The sequence below is a fragment of the Sinocyclocheilus rhinocerous genome, unplaced genomic scaffold, assembly GCF_001515625.1.
Source record: "Sinocyclocheilus rhinocerous isolate Xijiao unplaced genomic scaffold, SAMN03320098_v1.1 scaffold919, whole genome shotgun sequence".
Lineage (NCBI taxonomy): Eukaryota > Metazoa > Chordata > Actinopteri > Cypriniformes > Cyprinidae > Sinocyclocheilus > Sinocyclocheilus rhinocerous.
In genome coordinates, this window is record NW_015637585.1 from 1,953,629 (window position 1) to 1,972,307 (window position 18,679).

Sequence of the window (18,679 nt, forward strand, 5' to 3'; positions counted from 1 at the left end):
CATTCCAGGGGCTAAATATCACGTTATTGGGGTCGCTTCAACCCGCGGACATGAACAACAACCTGCGGCAACAGTGTTAAAGTAGCCCAATTCCGCGGGAAAACTGCGGACTTGGCAACACTGCTTATGAACCGCCCGCAATAACGTTTCCTTGCTTACCGCTGTAAACAAAGCAGAGCCGCGCTTTATACGGAGGAGAAGAAAATGCCATTGCCATCGAAACTTTTCTCAAGACAGTTCCCTTCAGTGATACATTAATATAACCCCAGAAATGTAATGCATTTTTGTACTTATTTTACTGTTATTTTCGGGATCTACTGGGAAAAGTAATAGGTTACAGATTACAAGTTACCCTATTGAAAATGTAATAAGTAACGTAACCGTTTCAATTACTTTATTAAAGCAATGTAACCGATTACTTTTTGATTACTTTTCTAAATTTCTAATGTTTTCAACTATTATTCATTTTCAAACATGTAAACCAGGCAGGGTTAACCTTACAGTAGTGCTCAAAACTGATTATTGTCAGACTTTAAAAACCCTTCAAAATTTGAATTAAGATTATGATAAATTAATTTTAAAGCACAGCCACCACAAAGTCAGGCTTGCTTTGAGATCATTCTGAGGTTAAATACAGTTTTAAAATCATAACAAGATATAGTTTAATAGCTATGAGACTGTTTTTTAAATCTAATCTTTGCATAGCTATGACAGAAAACACTGGAATCTAACAATGCCTTGGCAAAAAAAACAAAAAAAAACGGTTAATCTTACAAAATAAAGCAAATACCTAAACCCATATAGGAAATAAAACATTTATCGAATAAGCATGTGTCCTATTCTGTGTCAAATCTGTGTGTGTAAAAATCTTCAGATGTAATCATTAAAATTTTTATAACTGTAATTTAACTACACATTTTTTTCTCAGTAACTGTAACTGATTACAATTACATTTATTTTGTAATTAAACTACGTAATTCCATTACATGTAACTAATAACTCCCCAACACTGTCTGGCAGTAGTATGGCATATTAAATGAAAATCTGGCCACTAATCATTTACTGGATTGTATACTGAATGTGTGTTTCAGGTATCCAGCTGGTTTTGTGTATATATTCACTGGGCTGTATTATGTTACTGATCATGGACAGAATATTCGTTTGGGTCAGTACGTGTTCGCTGTGTTCTACCTCATCACCCTCCTGCTTGTGTTCCGCATTTACCATTGCACCAAAAAGGTAATGACCCCATATAATGCAAATCCATGTAGTTTACCGTTATACATACTGTACATTCTGTTCAGTCACTTTTTGTTTTTCCCAAGAATAGCCAGGATCTTTTCACTGAGAATTTGAAATATACAAACCACTGTTCAGATGTTTGGGGTCAGTAAGATTAAATTTGAAAGAAAAATCTAAAAAATTAGTTTCACATAAATGTTGTTCTTCTGTGAACTTTCTCTTCATCAAAGCATCCAGAAAAATGTATCACGGTTATATATTACGGTCAAATATTAAGCAGCACAACTGTTTTCAACATTATTAAAAAATAAGACATGTTTTTGAGCACCAAATCACATGCTTTGTTAAATTGATTTCTGAATGATCGTGTAACACTGAGGACTGGATTATTCAGCTTTGCATTGCAGGAATAAATTACATTTTAAAATTGATTAAAATAAAAAAAGATTATTTTAAATAGTAAAGACTAGTTCACAATATTTCAGTTTTTACTGTGTTTTTGATCAAATAAAAGCAGTCATGGTCAGCATAAGAGATTCTTTCAAAAATCTTACTTACCCCCAAACCTTTGAATGGTGGTGTATGAATTATGTAATACAGTGTACATTAATTCTACAACATGTATTAATTCTATGACCTCTATATCCAACTTCAGCTAAACAACTATTGCAAGACATAAACCTCTGAATTTAAGCCTTACTATAAACTGTAATCCAGCAACTACTCATCTCTAGGTTACAATGACAAAAACCTTACTAATAATGCAGTGCATTGCTAATTTCTGGTTTTACCTTGTTTTTGACATTTACAGAAGTTTATATTCATGGTTCAGAAAGTGTCTTAATAGTGCTTGTCTGTTTATTCTTCTCTAGGTTCCTCCGTATGTGTTCTTCTTTGTCTGCTGTGCTTCATATCGGATTCACTCCATCTTCGTCTTGCGTCTCTTTAATGATCCAGTGGCCATGATGCTGTTATTCGGAGCCATCAATCTCTTCCTGGATGGCCGCTGGACTCTAGGATGTGCCCTCTACAGGCAAGTAGAAACATCATCTTCATTCTATATGGAGTGATAGATGAATGGTTAGAGAGCTTTTTAACTCTTTAACTCTCTCTCTCTCTCTGCCATTCATGTTAACCACTACTTCTGTACAATGTTTTGATGCCTGATCTCTTCAACACTGCAACACTTCAACATTTCAGCAGTGTGTGTGCATTTAAAGTATATATTTGTCTGTGCTGTGGACAGTTTAGCTGTGTCTGTGAAGATGAATGTTCTGCTCTTCGCTCCTGGTCTCCTCTTCCTCCTCCTGTGTGAGTTCGGTCTATGGAAAACTTTACCCAAACTCACTCTCTGTGCTGTAATTCAGGTTAGACACGCATAAACAAATTTATTTAATTTACACATTTATTAAGTGAACTTTTACACCAGCTTTTCATGTTTTTCTCCTTTTCAGCTGGTATTGGGGCTGCCGTTCCTCTTGGTGAACCCGGTCGGGTATTTTAGTCGGGCGTTCGACTTGGGCAGGCAGTTTCTGTTTAAATGGACGGTGAACTGGCGTTTTCTTCCCGAGGATGTGTTCTTGAGTCGATACTTCCACCTGGCTCTGCTTTTGGCTCACATTACTACACTGGTTCTGTTTGCGCTGAAAAGATGGAAGAGGTACAAAAATCAAAACACTACAATTAAGCTTGTAATTAGTAGCGGTATTTTACATGGTTAAATCACCTTAAATGTTAAGGAAATTGTGTATCAAAAACTATTTAAAGGGCTTTTAATAGAACTTGCAGCTTAATTAGTTGAACAAAAACATTACTACAAGTTGTAAGGCCAATGTTAAGACTAATACGCCAAAGGTCTTTTTGTTCTTCTGACTGTGTCATTTAAAAATTGTCTATTACAGATCTGGGAACAGTATTTGGTCTATTCTAGCAGATCAGTCTGAGAGAAAAGAGACTGTACACAAGCTCAATGCTGATCATATCCTTTTTATGGTTGTTTAAATCAAATGTATGATGGATTGCTTTCAAATTATTTGAAATAAACCAGGCATTCCTGAACTTTGCACTATTAGTCCTAGTAGATCTGATGAAAATGGTTTCTTAACTCAGATCATACAGACAGTTCTGGTTCTTTTCACTTCTAATTTCATTGGCATGTGCTTCAGTAGATCACTGCATTATCAGTTTTATGTCTGGTACTTCCATACGCTGCCCTACCTGCTGTGGAGCGGAGGAGTCAAGAAACTTGCCCACCTGCTCAGGTAAGACACAGACTCATGTTTTTTTTTTTTCTATCTGTATTATTTAGTTTAGTTCATGTGTTGTTTGGGAGTATAAGTTTAGTTATTCAGTGAGTATTATTATTCACTTTCTTTTAGGGTGTTGATTCTGGGTCTGATAGAGCTGTCCTGGAACACGTATCCGTCCACCAACTACAGCTCTCTATCACTGCATGTCTGCCATTTCATCATCCTGCTCTGTTTGTGGCTCAACCCGACCCCAGCTCTTCCATCTCAGAAGTCAGACAACAAGGCTAAGCGCCATTGAACCTCGACCTGACCGGGGCACTCGCTGTGTGGGACGATCCCTGGCCTCCAGCCCCGTCTGCAAGCTCCTGTACCAGAGGGACACACATGGGCGGCCAGGGACCTGTGCCCTGAGTCGGTATCAGGGGTTTTTGGTAATGGAGGTAGTGTGAAGTTAGTATATGGGGGTTTCAGAGAGTTTACATGCTTCTCAGGATTCTTTAGGACTAATGTGATGCATAGTCAGGGATGTTGGAGTGGGAAATGTGAATGAATCTTTATTGGAAGGACATTTAAAAAAAAAAAATTTCATTTTTATGCAGCATATCAACACAGTTGACCTTTGAAACCTCAAAGATGTCTTCTTGTTGGCCAATGGACTCATTCAGGACAGTTTATCTGTACAAGATATTATATATATATAATAGAATATCTCTGCATTTCAAGGGTTAGTTCACCCAAAAATTCTGTCATTATTATTACTCGCCCTCATGCCGTTCCAAACCCGCAAGATCTTCGTTCAAGTTCAGAACACAAATTAAGATATTTTTGATGAAATCTGAGAGCTTTCTGACCCTCCATAGACATCAACACAGCTATCACGTTCAAGGCCCAGAAAGGTAGTAAGGACATCGTTAAAATAGTCCATGTGACATCAGTGATTCAACCGTAATTTTATGAAGCTACAAGAATACTCTGTGCACAATGAAAAAAAAACAAAAAACTTTATTTAACAATTTCTTCTCTTCTGTGTCTTTGATGTGCGTTAATGACAGTTCTGACGTCTGATGTAGAACCTGGATAAACTGCGGCATGTTTACAAGCAGAGGAAGATGCACGCTGTACATAAAACAGTCTTTAAGTAAGTATGTCTGAAGATTTTGACCGAGAGGATGACTTAGCAATAGCTTCAGTTGCTCTGAATCACTGGGAAAGTTTGAAAGGTAAGCCTTTCATCTGTCGGCGTTGGTAATGCACTTTAACGTACTCTCACTGGTTTCTCACGATTCGGGGATCCAGGAAATGCACACTTTAGCAATATTTTTAAGAATACACCAAGAACTAAAGCACAGTCAATGTAGAATTCAATAGCTTGCATATAGCATGCGTCTTCCTCACCTTGTAAATATGGCGCAGCACATCCGGGTTCTACGTCAGAACGCCTGCTCCTGCATTAAAAGTATTCTCGTAGCTTCATAAAGTCAAGGCTGAACCACTGATATCACATGGACTATTTTAATGATGTTCTTACTACCTTTCTGGGTCTTGAACGTGGTAGTTTTGTTACCGTCTATGCAGGGTCAGAAAGCTCTCGGATTTCATCAAAAAATCTTAATTTGTGTTCTGAAGATGAACGAAGGTCTTAAAGGTTTGGAATGACATGAGGGTGAGTAATTCTTTTTTGGGTGAACCATACCTTTAAGCTCATTCATAATTATTCAGGGATTTTTTAAAATTTAAATGGTTAGTTCACTCAAAAATGAAAATTGTGTCATCATTTACTCACACTCATGTCGTTCCAAACCTGTATGGCTTACTTTCATCTGTGCAACATAAAGGAAGGTATTTTAAAGAACTTGTATATACCATTGTATGGAGAGAAAAAAAATCTTAAAATATCTCTTTTAAGAAAAACTCATACAGGTTTGGAACGACATGGTGGTGAGTAAATGATGGCTGAATGTTTTTTGTTGTTGTTTTCTTTGGTGTACTATCCCTTCAATAGTTGACTTTTCCAGCCATGCACAATTGTCTATAAGCTCAACAGGATGATATAGTTACATTTATAGGGCATGAAGGAACAGCATAGATCTGCTTTTCCATTTCTTTTTAGTAGTTTGTCTTCTGTCTTTGGTCTTTCTTTTTTTGTTCTCTACATTTTTTTTTCTTTTCTAGCATGAAGAGAGACAGATTCAATGCTGAAATGCTTCATATTTAGAGTGTGATTTTTATTTTTCTGTGATGAAGTGTGAATGATTTTTCTTATGAATCTTATTCTTATAATCTGCTTGCTGTTGTTTTTTTCTTTTTGCATGATATGCATTTGCTTAATCCATAGTGTTGTCGGTAATCACAATACAACTGTTGTCCATGATTTTATTCCATTTCCAAGTTTTTTGACAGGCTCATGGGTACGAAAGTCTGGGCAAAACCAGTCTGAATGTACAGTGAACAATTAAAGCCCTTACTGTTTGAAACAACAGTATCTTAAAACCTGAAGAAGCGTCATTTGGAATCATTCAGAGCATTTTATTGTATAGATTTGTAAGTGATTGAAAATAAAGTCATAATTTTATAACATTCATAGTTACCATGGTTCCGATTCTTCCTATGATTGAACATGAAAAATATAGCCCCAGGTTTTGCAGATCGTTTTTGTGGTGTTACCTGAAAACTCTTGCTTGTAAGCAGACTCCAAAAAGAACAAACTAAATGCCTAAATCTAAAATATCTCAAGAAGGCTAAAAGCAAGCATTCATTGCCAAACACACAATTCAATTTCTGTCAAAAACAAAACACAAATGAGCCTACACAAATACAATTTACCAATGTTGTTTGGACTGTTTATATGCTTAACAGCTCTAAAACGGAGTAATACTGACAGAATCAGCCAACGCAAAAAAGGTGGTTTAAAATAGTCCAATTTAGTTTAAAACTTGACCAATGTAAGAAATAGATTAATCAAATTCAGACAGCTGATGTACACTACCGTTCAAGTTTGGGGTCAGTAAGATTTTTCAAATGTTTTTAAAAGAAGTCATTTATGCTCACCAAGGCTGCATTTATTTGATCAAAATATATTTTAATATATTTTAAATTGTAATTTATTACTGTGATTACAAAGCTGAATTTTCGGCATTACTCTAGTCTTCAGTGTCACGTAACCATTCAGAAATCATTCTAATGATGATTAGTGTGTGTTCACGGTGTGTGTGTGTTCACTGCTGTGTGTGTGCACTTTGGATGGGTTAAATGCAGAGCACTAATTCCTAGTATGGGTCACCATACTTGGCCACATGTCACGTCACTTTTCACTTGTACTGCTTAATATTTTTGTGGAAACTGATACTTTTTTTTAAAGGATTTTTTTAATGAATAGAAAGTTAAAAAGAACATTTATTTGAAAGTGTAACATTGTAAATCTTTTGTCACTTTTGATTAATTTCATGTGTCCTTGCTGGAAAAAACAAAAAACAAAAAAACGTACTGACCCAAAACTTTTGAACGGTAGTGTAAGTTAAGGCAAGAATGTGTAATTTTGGCCTGCTATATATGTTGGTGATTGGTTTCACAAAGCCTCCCATACTAGTTATTTTGCTATTGATAGGATAAAGTGCTGTCAGATTTGCAGTGAACTACATTCTACTGCACAATTAGTCTGAGGCCCAAAGATTAAGGCAAAGCTTGAACAGTATTGTGGTCTAGGCTTAAGGAAAAACTGGAACACAACTCACAATCTCCATTTTGAAGGACATCTTAGATGAATTCTATTCTGCTATGAAGTTGAATTGTGAGTCTAGCCAACAGGGTTAAATTCAATTAAAGACCCAAAAACTTCATCTTTGAGGCTTCAAATCCTGGTGGCTCACATGTTTCTTGGGGTCCTTTCTCACATGTTATTGGGGTTGTAGCAGAGCACGTTCAGTTTGATGTTTTCATCCCAGTGACGCAACAGCAGGAAAAGCTGCCTGGCCGCTGCCCTCAACCCTGCCAGGTCAACCCCCTCTGGCAGCGACTGACACTTCAGCCAGAAATCTGCCTTGGCAGCCACCAGTTCCCACTCCACAAAAAACCCAGCGCAACGGTGCTCCAGCCAGGCCAGAGCCACCGCTGTGGCCCAGCTTGAGCTCTCTACGTTCATCTGCGCCAGTTCCTCTCCATGGGTTTCTGCAGGATCCAATGGAGGACCTTCACAAGTGTCAGTCTCAGAGCCCCGCCCACTGTCAGCCTGCGCGACTCCACCTACCAATTTTGGAGAGCCTTCCTCCAAGGGGTCGGACCATGAGTCTCGCATGTGTCTCGCTGACGTGGGTGGTGAGGTACAACGGAAAGGGGGGCTCAGACTGCTGCGGTGGCTCAGGTACGGGGACGCTCTTTTCAGGCGGTCCAGAGGGATCTGGAGGCACTCAGAGTAGGAATCAGACAGCAGAAACGCACCTGATGCCAACTGTAGGCGCACCTGTGGGGACACAAAAAGAGATGTAGGTGACTGACTTTATGTGGTGATTAGTTTTGTAAATTAGTATGCAATGACACCAACCAGGGGCAAGTAGTCAGGCGAATCTGTCTCTATGTGTCTTTCAGTCTCTGCAGAAAGACAGTGAGGTTTGAGAGGAGCTTGTTTTCCAGTATTGCCCTTTAGTCTGCCCAGATTGAACCTGGAGAACACAGAAATTCAGTGTGATATAAATGAATTACTAAGTGTGATACTTATGCATGTCAGCGCTGACTTGGACCCGAAGAAACTCTCCACAGAGCGCTGAGAGCGAGAAGACACCGCTGATGGACTGATGCTTCCTCCTGTGTCTGAAAGACACACTATTATTACTCCCACAATTCACCAATGAAATGTTGGGTCATTTTTAAGGTATAGACAATCATAAAGGTGCAGTCACACTTTTGTGAGCGATATAAAGGTGTCAAAGTTGCCCACACAGATTTCACTTGTGAAGCTGGTCATGCAAATTCACAGCACTGACTAACAGGAAGCTGCTTGGTTTGAAAGTGACTCCATGCTTTATGCATCACTACACTATTGACAATACACAATTTTTTTTGTGAAATTTTACTGATATGTCGCAAATGTGACCGCACCTTAATTCATTTTTTCTTTCTCCTATACTCACTGCTGTCCCAGGATGTCATGCTACAAGGGGATGCAGGTGTGTCGTCTCTGTCTGGGTCCAAGAAAACAGAATAGAAATTCAGTTGCACAATTTTCATGGGTTGCTTCCTTCGCAATTGCGTGTTATAAAATCAGAATTGTGAGATATAAACTCACAATTCTGACTTTATTTCATAGAATTGCGAGTTTCTATCACAGTTCTGAGAGAAAAGTCAGAATTGTGAGATACAAAGTCACAATTATGCTTCAGAAATCATTCCGATATGCTGATTTAGTGCTCAAATAATATTTCCTATTATCAATGTTGAAAACAGTTGTGTGGCTTAATATTTTAGTTGAAACCATGAAACTTTTTAAAAAGATTTTTTGATGACTAACATATTCAAAAGAGCATATAAATGTCTTCACTGTCACTTTTGGTCAATATAATTTGTCCTTGCAGAATGTAAGAATGTATTCCTTCTTGCAAAAAAATATATTGCTGTGCCCAAACTTCTGAATGGTAGTGTAGGTTACTTAAAAATGTACTATATGTGGGCGTGCATATTTAACTTTTAAGTTACCTGTGGAGGTGTGTGTGTCTTCTGTTTCTTCACTGGCTCTGCTGGAGGGACGGTGTCCGAATCCCACCGAGCACTTCTTTCTTCTGCTGCCAGAGTGAGAACTGTGTCTGGTCCCAAACCACACACCTAACACACACACAGGAGAATTTCATTCCCCCCCATGTAGTTTAGCTTGTCTGTTTTGTGTCACAGTCTTTCTGTGAGATTGTGTGTGGATTGTCTGTGCTGCAGCATGTGTGTGTACCTGTGTGTCGTATGCGTGTGCTCTGAGGTTGATTTCTCGCGTTGGTGTCTGTGGTGGTGAAGCTTGTGTACATGCAGACAATTCCACAGCTTTTGCTGGTCTGGATCGCTTTCATTCTGTACCGTCTGGAAGGACCTACACACACATCCGTACCAGAATACACAACCAAACAACAGGGGGGAAAAAAACATGTGGATGGAGCAGCTGGTTTATTACTTAAAATTCCGTTATTCCTATCAGACCTCTTTCAACTTCTGTATCTGTTTCTTTCTCCGCCATGTTTTCAAAGTTTCTGATGACAGATCTTGCGGTCAGCTGGTGGATAATCTCATCCCAGGACCCAGTGCTGGTTGACAGGGTTGCTGAGCTCTCCGTGTCCCACAGAAGAGACAGATCCACACGGACCTCCCAGGATACGGCCCTTCCTCCCAGCATACCATGGATGACTGAGCGACACTCGGCCCCTGAAGCCTGGAACTCGCCTGGGGGAGTGGCTGAAAATAGGCCTTCAGGATCGGTGAAGGTGTCCCAGTCTAGTGGGGACGCGGGGAACAGGAGGCCGTCTGGATAGAGAGTGGTAGGTGAAAAGAAAAGGATGATTTAATATGCATCTGTGTGTATTTATGTTAATGCATAAACTATTAGACTGTTTTCCCTCACTGGAGTCTGTCAGACTGGGGCGGGATAGACCTCCTCGTGAAGTGCTGTGGGTGTCTGTGTCACTCTCCTCCAGTCGGCCCCCTACGGCCTGCTCAAATGAGACCTTCTCTAGCGCCCTCCTGAGCCGGTGCATGTCCAGGTCACCCTGCGGAGATGAGAAACTTCGGCCAGCCAGAGCAGAGCGAGCTAGTGCCTTCTGTCTGCGACGAGACTCGTCTAAGAGCTTGCCAGCCTACAGAAACATAGACAGAGACTACCAGTTAGAATTATAGTTTTGAATTTTTTTTATTTCTATTTATGTTAAGTCTGTTCTGTCAGTTTAGTTTTTACTTATTTAAAGGAATAGTTCACCCAGAAAATGTACTCATCCACCGATGTTTGTGGCTGAAGTATGCATATCCATAATATTGCTTTCTCCAAGTTGCTAAATTTCTCCAAATATCTTCAGATGATGAAACAAACTCATCTACATCTTGGATGGCCTGGCGGTGAGTAAATTTTCTGCTAATTTTATTTTTTTGTAAACTATTTCTTAGACTATAACACTTTACAAAAAGTCTTATTTGTTAACATTAGTGCATAACATAAACTAGCAATGAGCAGTTTTTACAGCATTTATTAATGTTTGTTAAAAATACAGTTGTTTGTTGCTCATGTTAACAAGTTTTAAAATGGTATGCTATATATTACTATGTGTTTAGCTTAAAATTTATTAAGATTAATAAATTACGTAGAAGTATTCATTGTTAGTTCAAGCTAACGTTAACGAATGAGACCTTATTGTAAAGTGTCAACTTTAAACCGTAAATATTAGCATCCTAATTTATTGATTTCATTGAATTTCATGTTTAGTAAAAAAATTGGAGCCTTTACAAAATATAAATATAAAATTTGAAATGTTTCATCTATTTTAAGTCATTTTGGATAAAGCATCTGCTAAATGCATAAATGTAAATGATGCAATGTCTTGTCTTTCAAAAATTAAAATGAATTTTAGTTTTTTTTTTTTTTAGGTTTTAGTTAATGGTAAAACCACTGACACCAGTCAAAAATGTGGACCTACCTGAAAGAATTTATGTTCCTCATCATCTCAAAGATCTTTTAAATGTTTTTTTGTGGAATTAAAGTTCCAAGAGAACCAGTCAGTTTTATTTGTTAAGTATGTAAATTTCCTTTGCAGGCTATTTTAGATTACTGGTAATACAAATGTAAACTTTACATGTATATGTAAAACTTGTAAAACTTTCTTTATGTGTAGTGAATTCTTAAATACAAATGTCATCTGCTGCTGTCACCTTTCCTGATGCAGAATCGGTGTCCCCTGAAGAGGTGGCGTTCTGAGTCCACGGAGATTCCCAGCGCGAGAGTCCTCTACCCTGTGTGGGCTCCATTCTCTCCAAGCCATGTGGCAGAGAACCCATGCCCAGCACAGAGCTCTCCGCTTGGGGAGAAACAGACGAGAAGGCCTTCTCACTGCTCAGAGAACAGTGTGTCAACACATACTGATCCTGAACATACGAATCCTGTTGAATACGCCAGCGCACATCACTGGTGCTGTAGTTAGTGTCGCCACCTGCGGATCACATAAGGTATGTTTGAAATGGCTACTACTTTGTTTAAAAAAAATGAAAATTCTGTCAGTTCCTCACCCTCATTTTGTTCAAAGCCTGTATGGCTTGCTTTCTTGACTTAATAATACAAGACTTCTTCACTTTACAAATGATTGTCAAAAGAGAAAATGCTAAGAATTGCAAAGAGGCAGTATATTTGGAATCAGTACCCCTAAATAATTAAGAAACAAGTATTGGATTTCATTGAGTAAATATGATGCATTGCGGTGTTATTAACATTTTTCAAAATATCTTCTTTTATATAAATTCCACAGATAATGAGAAATGCATACACATTTCTTTTTTGGGTGGACTATCTCTTTAAGCATGCATTATGTACACTGTGCACAAATTTTGTATGAATGGAATAGACCTACTACTACTTCTACAACCTGAGCGCATTATGTGGTATCCCACAATGCAATGTAGTTAAATCATAAACAGATCCTATAGTCTTACCAGGGCTGACAGCATTATCGGTGGTATGTGCACAGGAGAATTCTGAAGAGATTTCTCGTGAAATTTCCAGCAGTGCCTCCTCAAAATCTCCCTCCACCATGCACTCTTTTACAGCATCTCTCTCTCGTTCCTCCGGAGCAACCAGAGGCTGAAGGAGCACAGATGTTGAGGGAGAGAGCTCAAAAACCGTCCCTGCAGAACCACGTGGACGGCTTCTGTATGGACGAGGCTTCACCTGCTTATGAGCAAGTGTACAGACACAAACTAAGACTTTATGCAACTGTATGCATCTCATTTATATTAGCATATCTTCATTTGGCATATAGTGAACAGGAGAAACTAAGTGTGGTACTGTACAGTGTCTCACCTCACTTTTCTGGGCCCTGAATCCAGACACGTCATATAGAGTGCAGTAGCCAATCAGGCAGTTGCCAGGGTAGAGCGGAGGAATTTCATTGGGTGAGAGAAGGGCCTCCACATTGTCCGGCACATACCAATCAATCCTTACATCCATCAACACAGGTTCCAGAGCTTTCTTTAGACATTTAATCAACTGTAGAGAATAATCAAAACACTGATAACTACACTACAACACAGAAATACACAAATAGTTTTTTTTAGAAATCGCTGCAGATTTCCACAGACAAATATCAAGGTATTTTTTTATATTTTTTGGACATGATACCGCAGTACTTACTTATTTTAAACACGGTATATTCAGAAGTACCTTTAAAAAGTTAAAAATAAATACCATAGTACAAGAATTTCAGTACCATGGTATATTTCATACCATAGTTTTGTTTTCACCAAAAATAAAAGCTCTACAATGTAACAATTGAAACCAAAGAAATTAAGACCATTAATACCATTAATATTAAGGCCATAATATTAGGATTGTAATTTAACTGCTGTTCTGTAAAATATAATAATAATAATTATTATTATTATTTTTACTACCACTACTACTAAAAAATATTTTTACTATATAATAATACTATAAAATAGTATTAATATATATTTTTACTTTATTATTTGTTACTAAATAGTAATAGTAGTTACTAAATAGTAATAGTAGTCTTTATTGATTTGTTTAATTTTATATTTGAAATAAGCGGTTCTGTCTATGTCCCTGTAGAGGGCGCTGTGAACTCTCGCACCTTTGGCTGAAGCCTTTCTTCTTCACTTAGAAACTCTGTACTGCCTCCTGTAACCTTGGCAACGCCCTGCAGTAGCCTCCGACAGGCCTGAGGACCAAGACCCAGACCGAAGCACCTGGAACCACACCAAGAATATGTTGAAACACAGGTACTTCAATGCAAATACACTGGCTCTTTATATTATAGTGCATTTGTATGATATGAAGACACTGTATATTTGCTTTGAACTACCTGTGTTATGACATATTCTTTTTTACAGTGGATTATATAGGCGTATGTATGGTTTCATGTCTGCAAACACATTTCAAGAAACATTTCTCATGATTCAAGACATGCATGTGATGGATTGCCAATGTTCCGATGTGAGGGAAAAGAGAATGTTTAGTATTCCCCTGACAATAATCTGGACCATTTCACTAATTAAATGTCTGAAGAGAAACCAGCGACACACACACACACACACACACACACACGCTGTTTGGACTTCAGGTCTGCTCCGCCTGGGTCGAAGGCTTTTAAATGTCTTGACTGAGTATCAATAACGAGTCTGTGTTCCAGTACAGTGAAAGCTATATGTGTGTGTGTGTGTGTGTTTGCTGAAGAGCATTTCTCTCTAAATATAAGTCAGTGTATTATGGGAGGGGACATTTTGTGCTGTTTAATGTAAGCACAGTACGATGAAATAATTTCTCAACCTCAGCTTTATTTTTGTTTACTGGAAATGACAGCAGCAAATACAAGTATGTTTGGAATCTGGATTACAGCTGTTTCCCATCTGACTGGCTAAATGAGTTTCATTTAGGTACATTATTGAGGCATTGGGTGTTTCCATGGTAATGCCTTAGATCAAACTGATCGGAGTTTAAGTGCTCTAAGAGTTTAGCTGGTGAAAAAAATGTCTGCTAGTGTGAAAACTGTTGCGCTTCTTTTTATGGCTGCTTGCTGTGAAGTGAAAGGTGTTTAGCTTGTTTTAAAAGCAGGATGCGATATGTACTCGCTGGGTCTATAGACAGTTAAGCTAAGCATCTTTTATTTTTTATTTACATATTTTTTATACATATAATGTATATTATGCTGTTCTAACTTCTAATTAGGTATTTTATTTCACTGTGTTATTATATGTAATTAGTTGAGGTTTTGTTAATTAGGATAATGATATTGCAAAATCGCAAATTGTGGCAAATGTGTTTGTTATCTGTGCACTTGTTAAAGAAAAAAGTTGTTTGCTGACGTAAAATGTGCAGATATGTGCAGTTTACTGGAGTGAAATGTGCTGAGCTGGTTTTTGGGTGCTGGGTCTGAGTGATATTTGGGAGCTGGTTTTAAAACTGGTTTTAGAGATGTTTGCTGATGTGAAGTGTTTAGCCATTTTTAAAGCTAATTCTAAAAGTGTTTGCTGATCTAAAATCTTAATGTTGCTAAAAGTATATTAAAAAAAAGTAAAACAAAACTATATATACTATTATTAAAAAAAGATTAAAAAAATAAAAAAGCTAATTCAAAATATTAATAAATACTTTAGAAATATATCTTAAAGGTCACATATTTTACACCTTTCTGGAGTTTTATTTTAAGTCTTGATGTCCTTAAGAATATATATTTGTGGTATAACTACCAAAAACCAACCCAATATATTTTTACAGCTCCTCTCTCAGGAGCTCTGCTGAGAACAGGTCGATTTTGGCCTGTCTAATTAATATTCAATGACTAGATAGACACGGTGAGTTTGTCTTTACTATACACGTTAGATGTGGTCCACCTCATAGTAACAATCCTGTCAGAACGTCCATCCTTTGAGTGAGAGTGTAACGTTACAGGTCGGCCGATCTGGTTTCGTGGTTAAAGTTAACCTTTTTTCGACATGTTTCTGTGTTGTTGTTGCTCAGCAATGGCATGGAGGCGATGTTGTCTGGGGGTTTGACAAAAGGAGAGTGGGACTGTGGCCGGTGCTCGGAGTGGTGACTGAAGGCAGTGACTGTGTAGTTCTGACGTCAACTTTTTACGGAAGTCACAACGGTTCGTGAAAAATCACAGCTACTTTATGCAGGCTGTGTGCATTTTACTGTGGACTGACTGTTTTGAAACTTATATGGTAGTTAAATAGCCCCTAGACCTCAGTTATCGTGAAAAAAGCCAGGAAATTTTTGACAATATGGGACCTTTAAAAGTAATGATTGTTGTGAAAGGCCATCTGTTCAGATTAATTTATTTTATATTAGGTGTTACCAGGCATGGTGTCTTCTATGCTAATTTAATCTAACATTACAGTTTTTACCTGACGTTACAGGCCCTTCTCCTGACCAGTTCTAACACGCGGCCTACATTGCTGCAGGTTCCATCCATGATGATGAAGAGTTGTCGCGGGCAGCTGCGGTGGATGGGCTGCCGATAAACCCAGGACAGCGCCCCCCACAGGTTAGCACCACCTTGGTCTGTGCGAATCTTCTGGATGTACTCCAATGCCTGAGTCACTGTGCTCTGAAAAATGAGAGAGGGAGAGAATGGCAGTCCCTTTAGCCCTGATATAATAAAAAAATAAATAAACAGTGACCTGTGTTTTTGGAACATCAATTAACAAGGTTTTTACAGTAGCATGTTTTAGTTTTACCCATTTATTACCCATAAAGGAAATAACTAAAATAAAAACTTACATGAATACAAAATTTAATACACAGCTGAGTAAAAGAAAAAAAAACATTTAGACCTTACAGGTCAGAGTTAACAGAGTATCTCTCATTTTATTATATGTTAAGGCAAGAAAGGGACCCCCCCTTTTCATATATAGGTCATGACTTCCTCAAACTCTAAATATTACACGTTCATAACTGGCAATATTCAACCAACAGTGACGTTTTAAAGAAATATTCTTTGGTTAAATATAACTATCTCAAATAACAGCATCTGGAGACCATAATAAATCCTTGCTTTCATTTGTGAAAAATTAAATATGGTAATACTTAAATTGTATTTAACCCAGAATGGTCCTATAATTTAAATCAGTGCTTTTTTCTGTATATTGGCTTTTGTGGGTTGTACCTTTAAAAAATAATCTGTATTTTCATATTTCCCATCATTTCCTATGGCAGTCATTTTTGACCATGAAGAATACAATTGTGACTTTTTAATGACCGTTTGGTCTTTTCCAATCACATCCAACATTTGTGTGTGTTCACATAGCCAATGCCACAAAAGTCACCAAGTTTTGCACCATTTTCAATGAAGTTACAATTTAAAAAAAAAATCTAAACGGAACATTTTTGAGTCAAAAGTGATCGAAGAGCACCCGAGGGCTAGAGTGATGGATGCTCTGTGTGATGGAAATGTAAAGAGCAGTGGTGCACAATGGAGCAAAACAAGTTTGTTTTTGATCACTGCATGCTGTAAAATGCATGACGGCACCATATGGCTCGCGCTGTTTTAAAACAATTTGTCCTGCCAGACCCTGGACCTGCTTCAACCTGATATTGCAGTGTCATGGCAACCAGTAGTAGCGACCTGGACAGAGATTGCTATCAGCAGGTCACTCAAAGGTAAACATCAATCCAGAACCCTTTGTGATCTCCATCTTTTCTGAGGTTCAGTTTCTCCTAAAATAAATGCAATGCGATGAGACTGGAGAAAGACTCACATCTGTGCAGGGCTTGCTGGAGTTGAAAAGAGGCCTGACTGTAGAGCAGATTCCAGCGATGTTCAGCATAGAGTGGGTCGGCAGACTCTTGATAGCCACCAACATTCCCTCCTGTCAAAGATATGAAAGCACAGGAACATTTCCGGTTCATTTCAACTGGCGTATACTGAGTGGAATCCTATCAGATGATATTGTTTGTTTCTAGCTTTGTAGGTGGAACAAGAGCTGCTAACTTCTGATGGCAACAGTGATTTTAAAGAACCACTGATCTGTGCTTTATAGCAGATAATAACAGTTTGAGGGGAAAAATCATGTACTGAAGACCAAAAAGCACATGTGCCAAAATTTAGTGCCAGAAGAGCAGCTGCTCATACAGGAGATCGCAAGAACCTTGATCTTGTTGATGTTGTGCTGCGTCATTGTGTTACTGTTGTCAATGAGGAAGATGAGCTCTCTGCTGGCCTGCTGCAGTTCTGTTGGTTCTGACAGCAGATCTGGGCAGAAGTTAAGCATCAGGACGGGGTTCAAGAGCAGATCCTTGTGATAGCGTCTTCGCACGAACTCCAGCTGGAGGCACATGCATGCATGATATAACAACTACATAATACTCTCAATGAAGTTCTTAAAAGACAATCAAGATGAAGTCAGCAATGCAGGTGTCTAGTAGCAATAATCTTACCCTCTTTTCAGACTCTACCTCTTTTCGGGCAAAACGAATGAAATCACGTCGAGCACGGATCTGCTGCTCGTATTCACTAAATGTGAGACGGCCCCTCTCTAGGATGACCAACGGGCTATGAGGCTCTGCAGGAAACAGTGACAGTGACTTGCAGGTGATTATAGTATCACTGATACATTACAGTTTTTGTTAATATTCTGAATTAGATTTTATTTTTTGTGTTTTCTGTTTTATTTTTGTTCAATTTTTAGAAATGTTCTTGTGTGTTTTCGTCAATTTTATTAGTTTTTAAAAATATTTATATTATTTTTTATTTATTCGTTTATTTATTTAGTTTTAGTTATTTTAGTACTTCAACTTAAATGAAAATGTGTTGGCTACTAACTGAAATAAAATAAGTTTAGTTTTGTTTTTATTTTATTTCAGTTAATGACTATATCATTTCAAGTAACAATTTTTAATGGCTTTAGTTTATTTCACGATAAAAACCCTGCTGGTGTTTTGATGGTGGTGCCAAATTCTACCCCCTGACCTGTAGCTGTTTATAAATATTTATGGTTATGGTCATATTTTGGGCTTTTCTTATTAGCCTTTTGCTACATTGCATGGAGTATAATAGGTTCAACACACTCTCATAGCATAAATACAATAGGAATAAATTGCATTTTAAAATGTATTAAAACTGAGTTATTTTAAATTACAATAAAATTTCACAATATTACTGTTTTTACTGTGTTTTTGAAAATTCTAGTTTAGTGAACATTTTCAAAAATTTTGGAAGTGGAAACTGCAATGCTCAGTTTGGCAACTGTAGGAGAGGAAGTGCCATCTTCCATTTTAAAGTCAGTTGTTTTATTAAGGCATCAGCAGTTTTTGTTGCTATAAATTGCATTAAAGGGGTCATATGACGTTGCTAAAAAATAACATTATTTTGTGTATTTGGTGTAATGAAATGTGTTTATGCAGTTTAAGGTTAAAAAAATACATTAATTTCCACATATGGTACATTATTGTTTCTCCTCTATGCCCCACCTTTCTGAAACACGTCGATTTTTACAAAGCTCAT

The 18,679-nt window shown here is 37.8% G+C and overlaps 2 protein-coding genes across 2 annotated transcripts in view; one reads left to right on the forward strand and one right to left on the reverse strand.

Moving 5' to 3' along the window:
- The window catches only part of LOC107749127 (dol-P-Man:Man(5)GlcNAc(2)-PP-Dol alpha-1,3-mannosyltransferase-like), a 6,682-nt gene extending 2,470 nt beyond the window's left edge, over positions 1 to 4,212 (forward strand). Inside the window, exons 3-9 of the mRNA XM_016564219.1 lie at positions 1,092 to 1,239; positions 2,115 to 2,275; positions 2,489 to 2,609; positions 2,697 to 2,902; positions 3,144 to 3,220; positions 3,359 to 3,503; positions 3,621 to 4,212. Of these exons, the coding sequence (XP_016419705.1) occupies positions 1,092 to 1,239; positions 2,115 to 2,275; positions 2,489 to 2,609; positions 2,697 to 2,902; positions 3,144 to 3,220; positions 3,359 to 3,503; positions 3,621 to 3,789 (1,027 nt within the window). The 3' untranslated portion in view covers positions 3,790 to 4,212. The remainder of the gene's footprint in view (positions 1 to 1,091; positions 1,240 to 2,114; positions 2,276 to 2,488; positions 2,610 to 2,696; positions 2,903 to 3,143; positions 3,221 to 3,358; positions 3,504 to 3,620) is intronic.
- A 12,618-nt stretch (positions 4,213 to 16,830) lies between these two features.
- The window catches only part of vwa5b2 (von Willebrand factor A domain containing 5B2), a 9,521-nt gene continuing 7,672 nt past the window's right edge, over positions 16,831 to 18,679 (reverse strand). The window contains exons 6-9 of the mRNA XM_016564304.1: positions 17,614 to 17,738; positions 17,325 to 17,501; positions 16,935 to 17,045; positions 16,831 to 16,893 (exon numbers count right to left, since the gene is read on the reverse strand). Coding sequence (XP_016419790.1) covers positions 16,831 to 16,893; positions 16,935 to 17,045; positions 17,325 to 17,501; positions 17,614 to 17,738 — 476 coding nt within the window. The remainder of the gene's footprint in view (positions 16,894 to 16,934; positions 17,046 to 17,324; positions 17,502 to 17,613; positions 17,739 to 18,679) is intronic.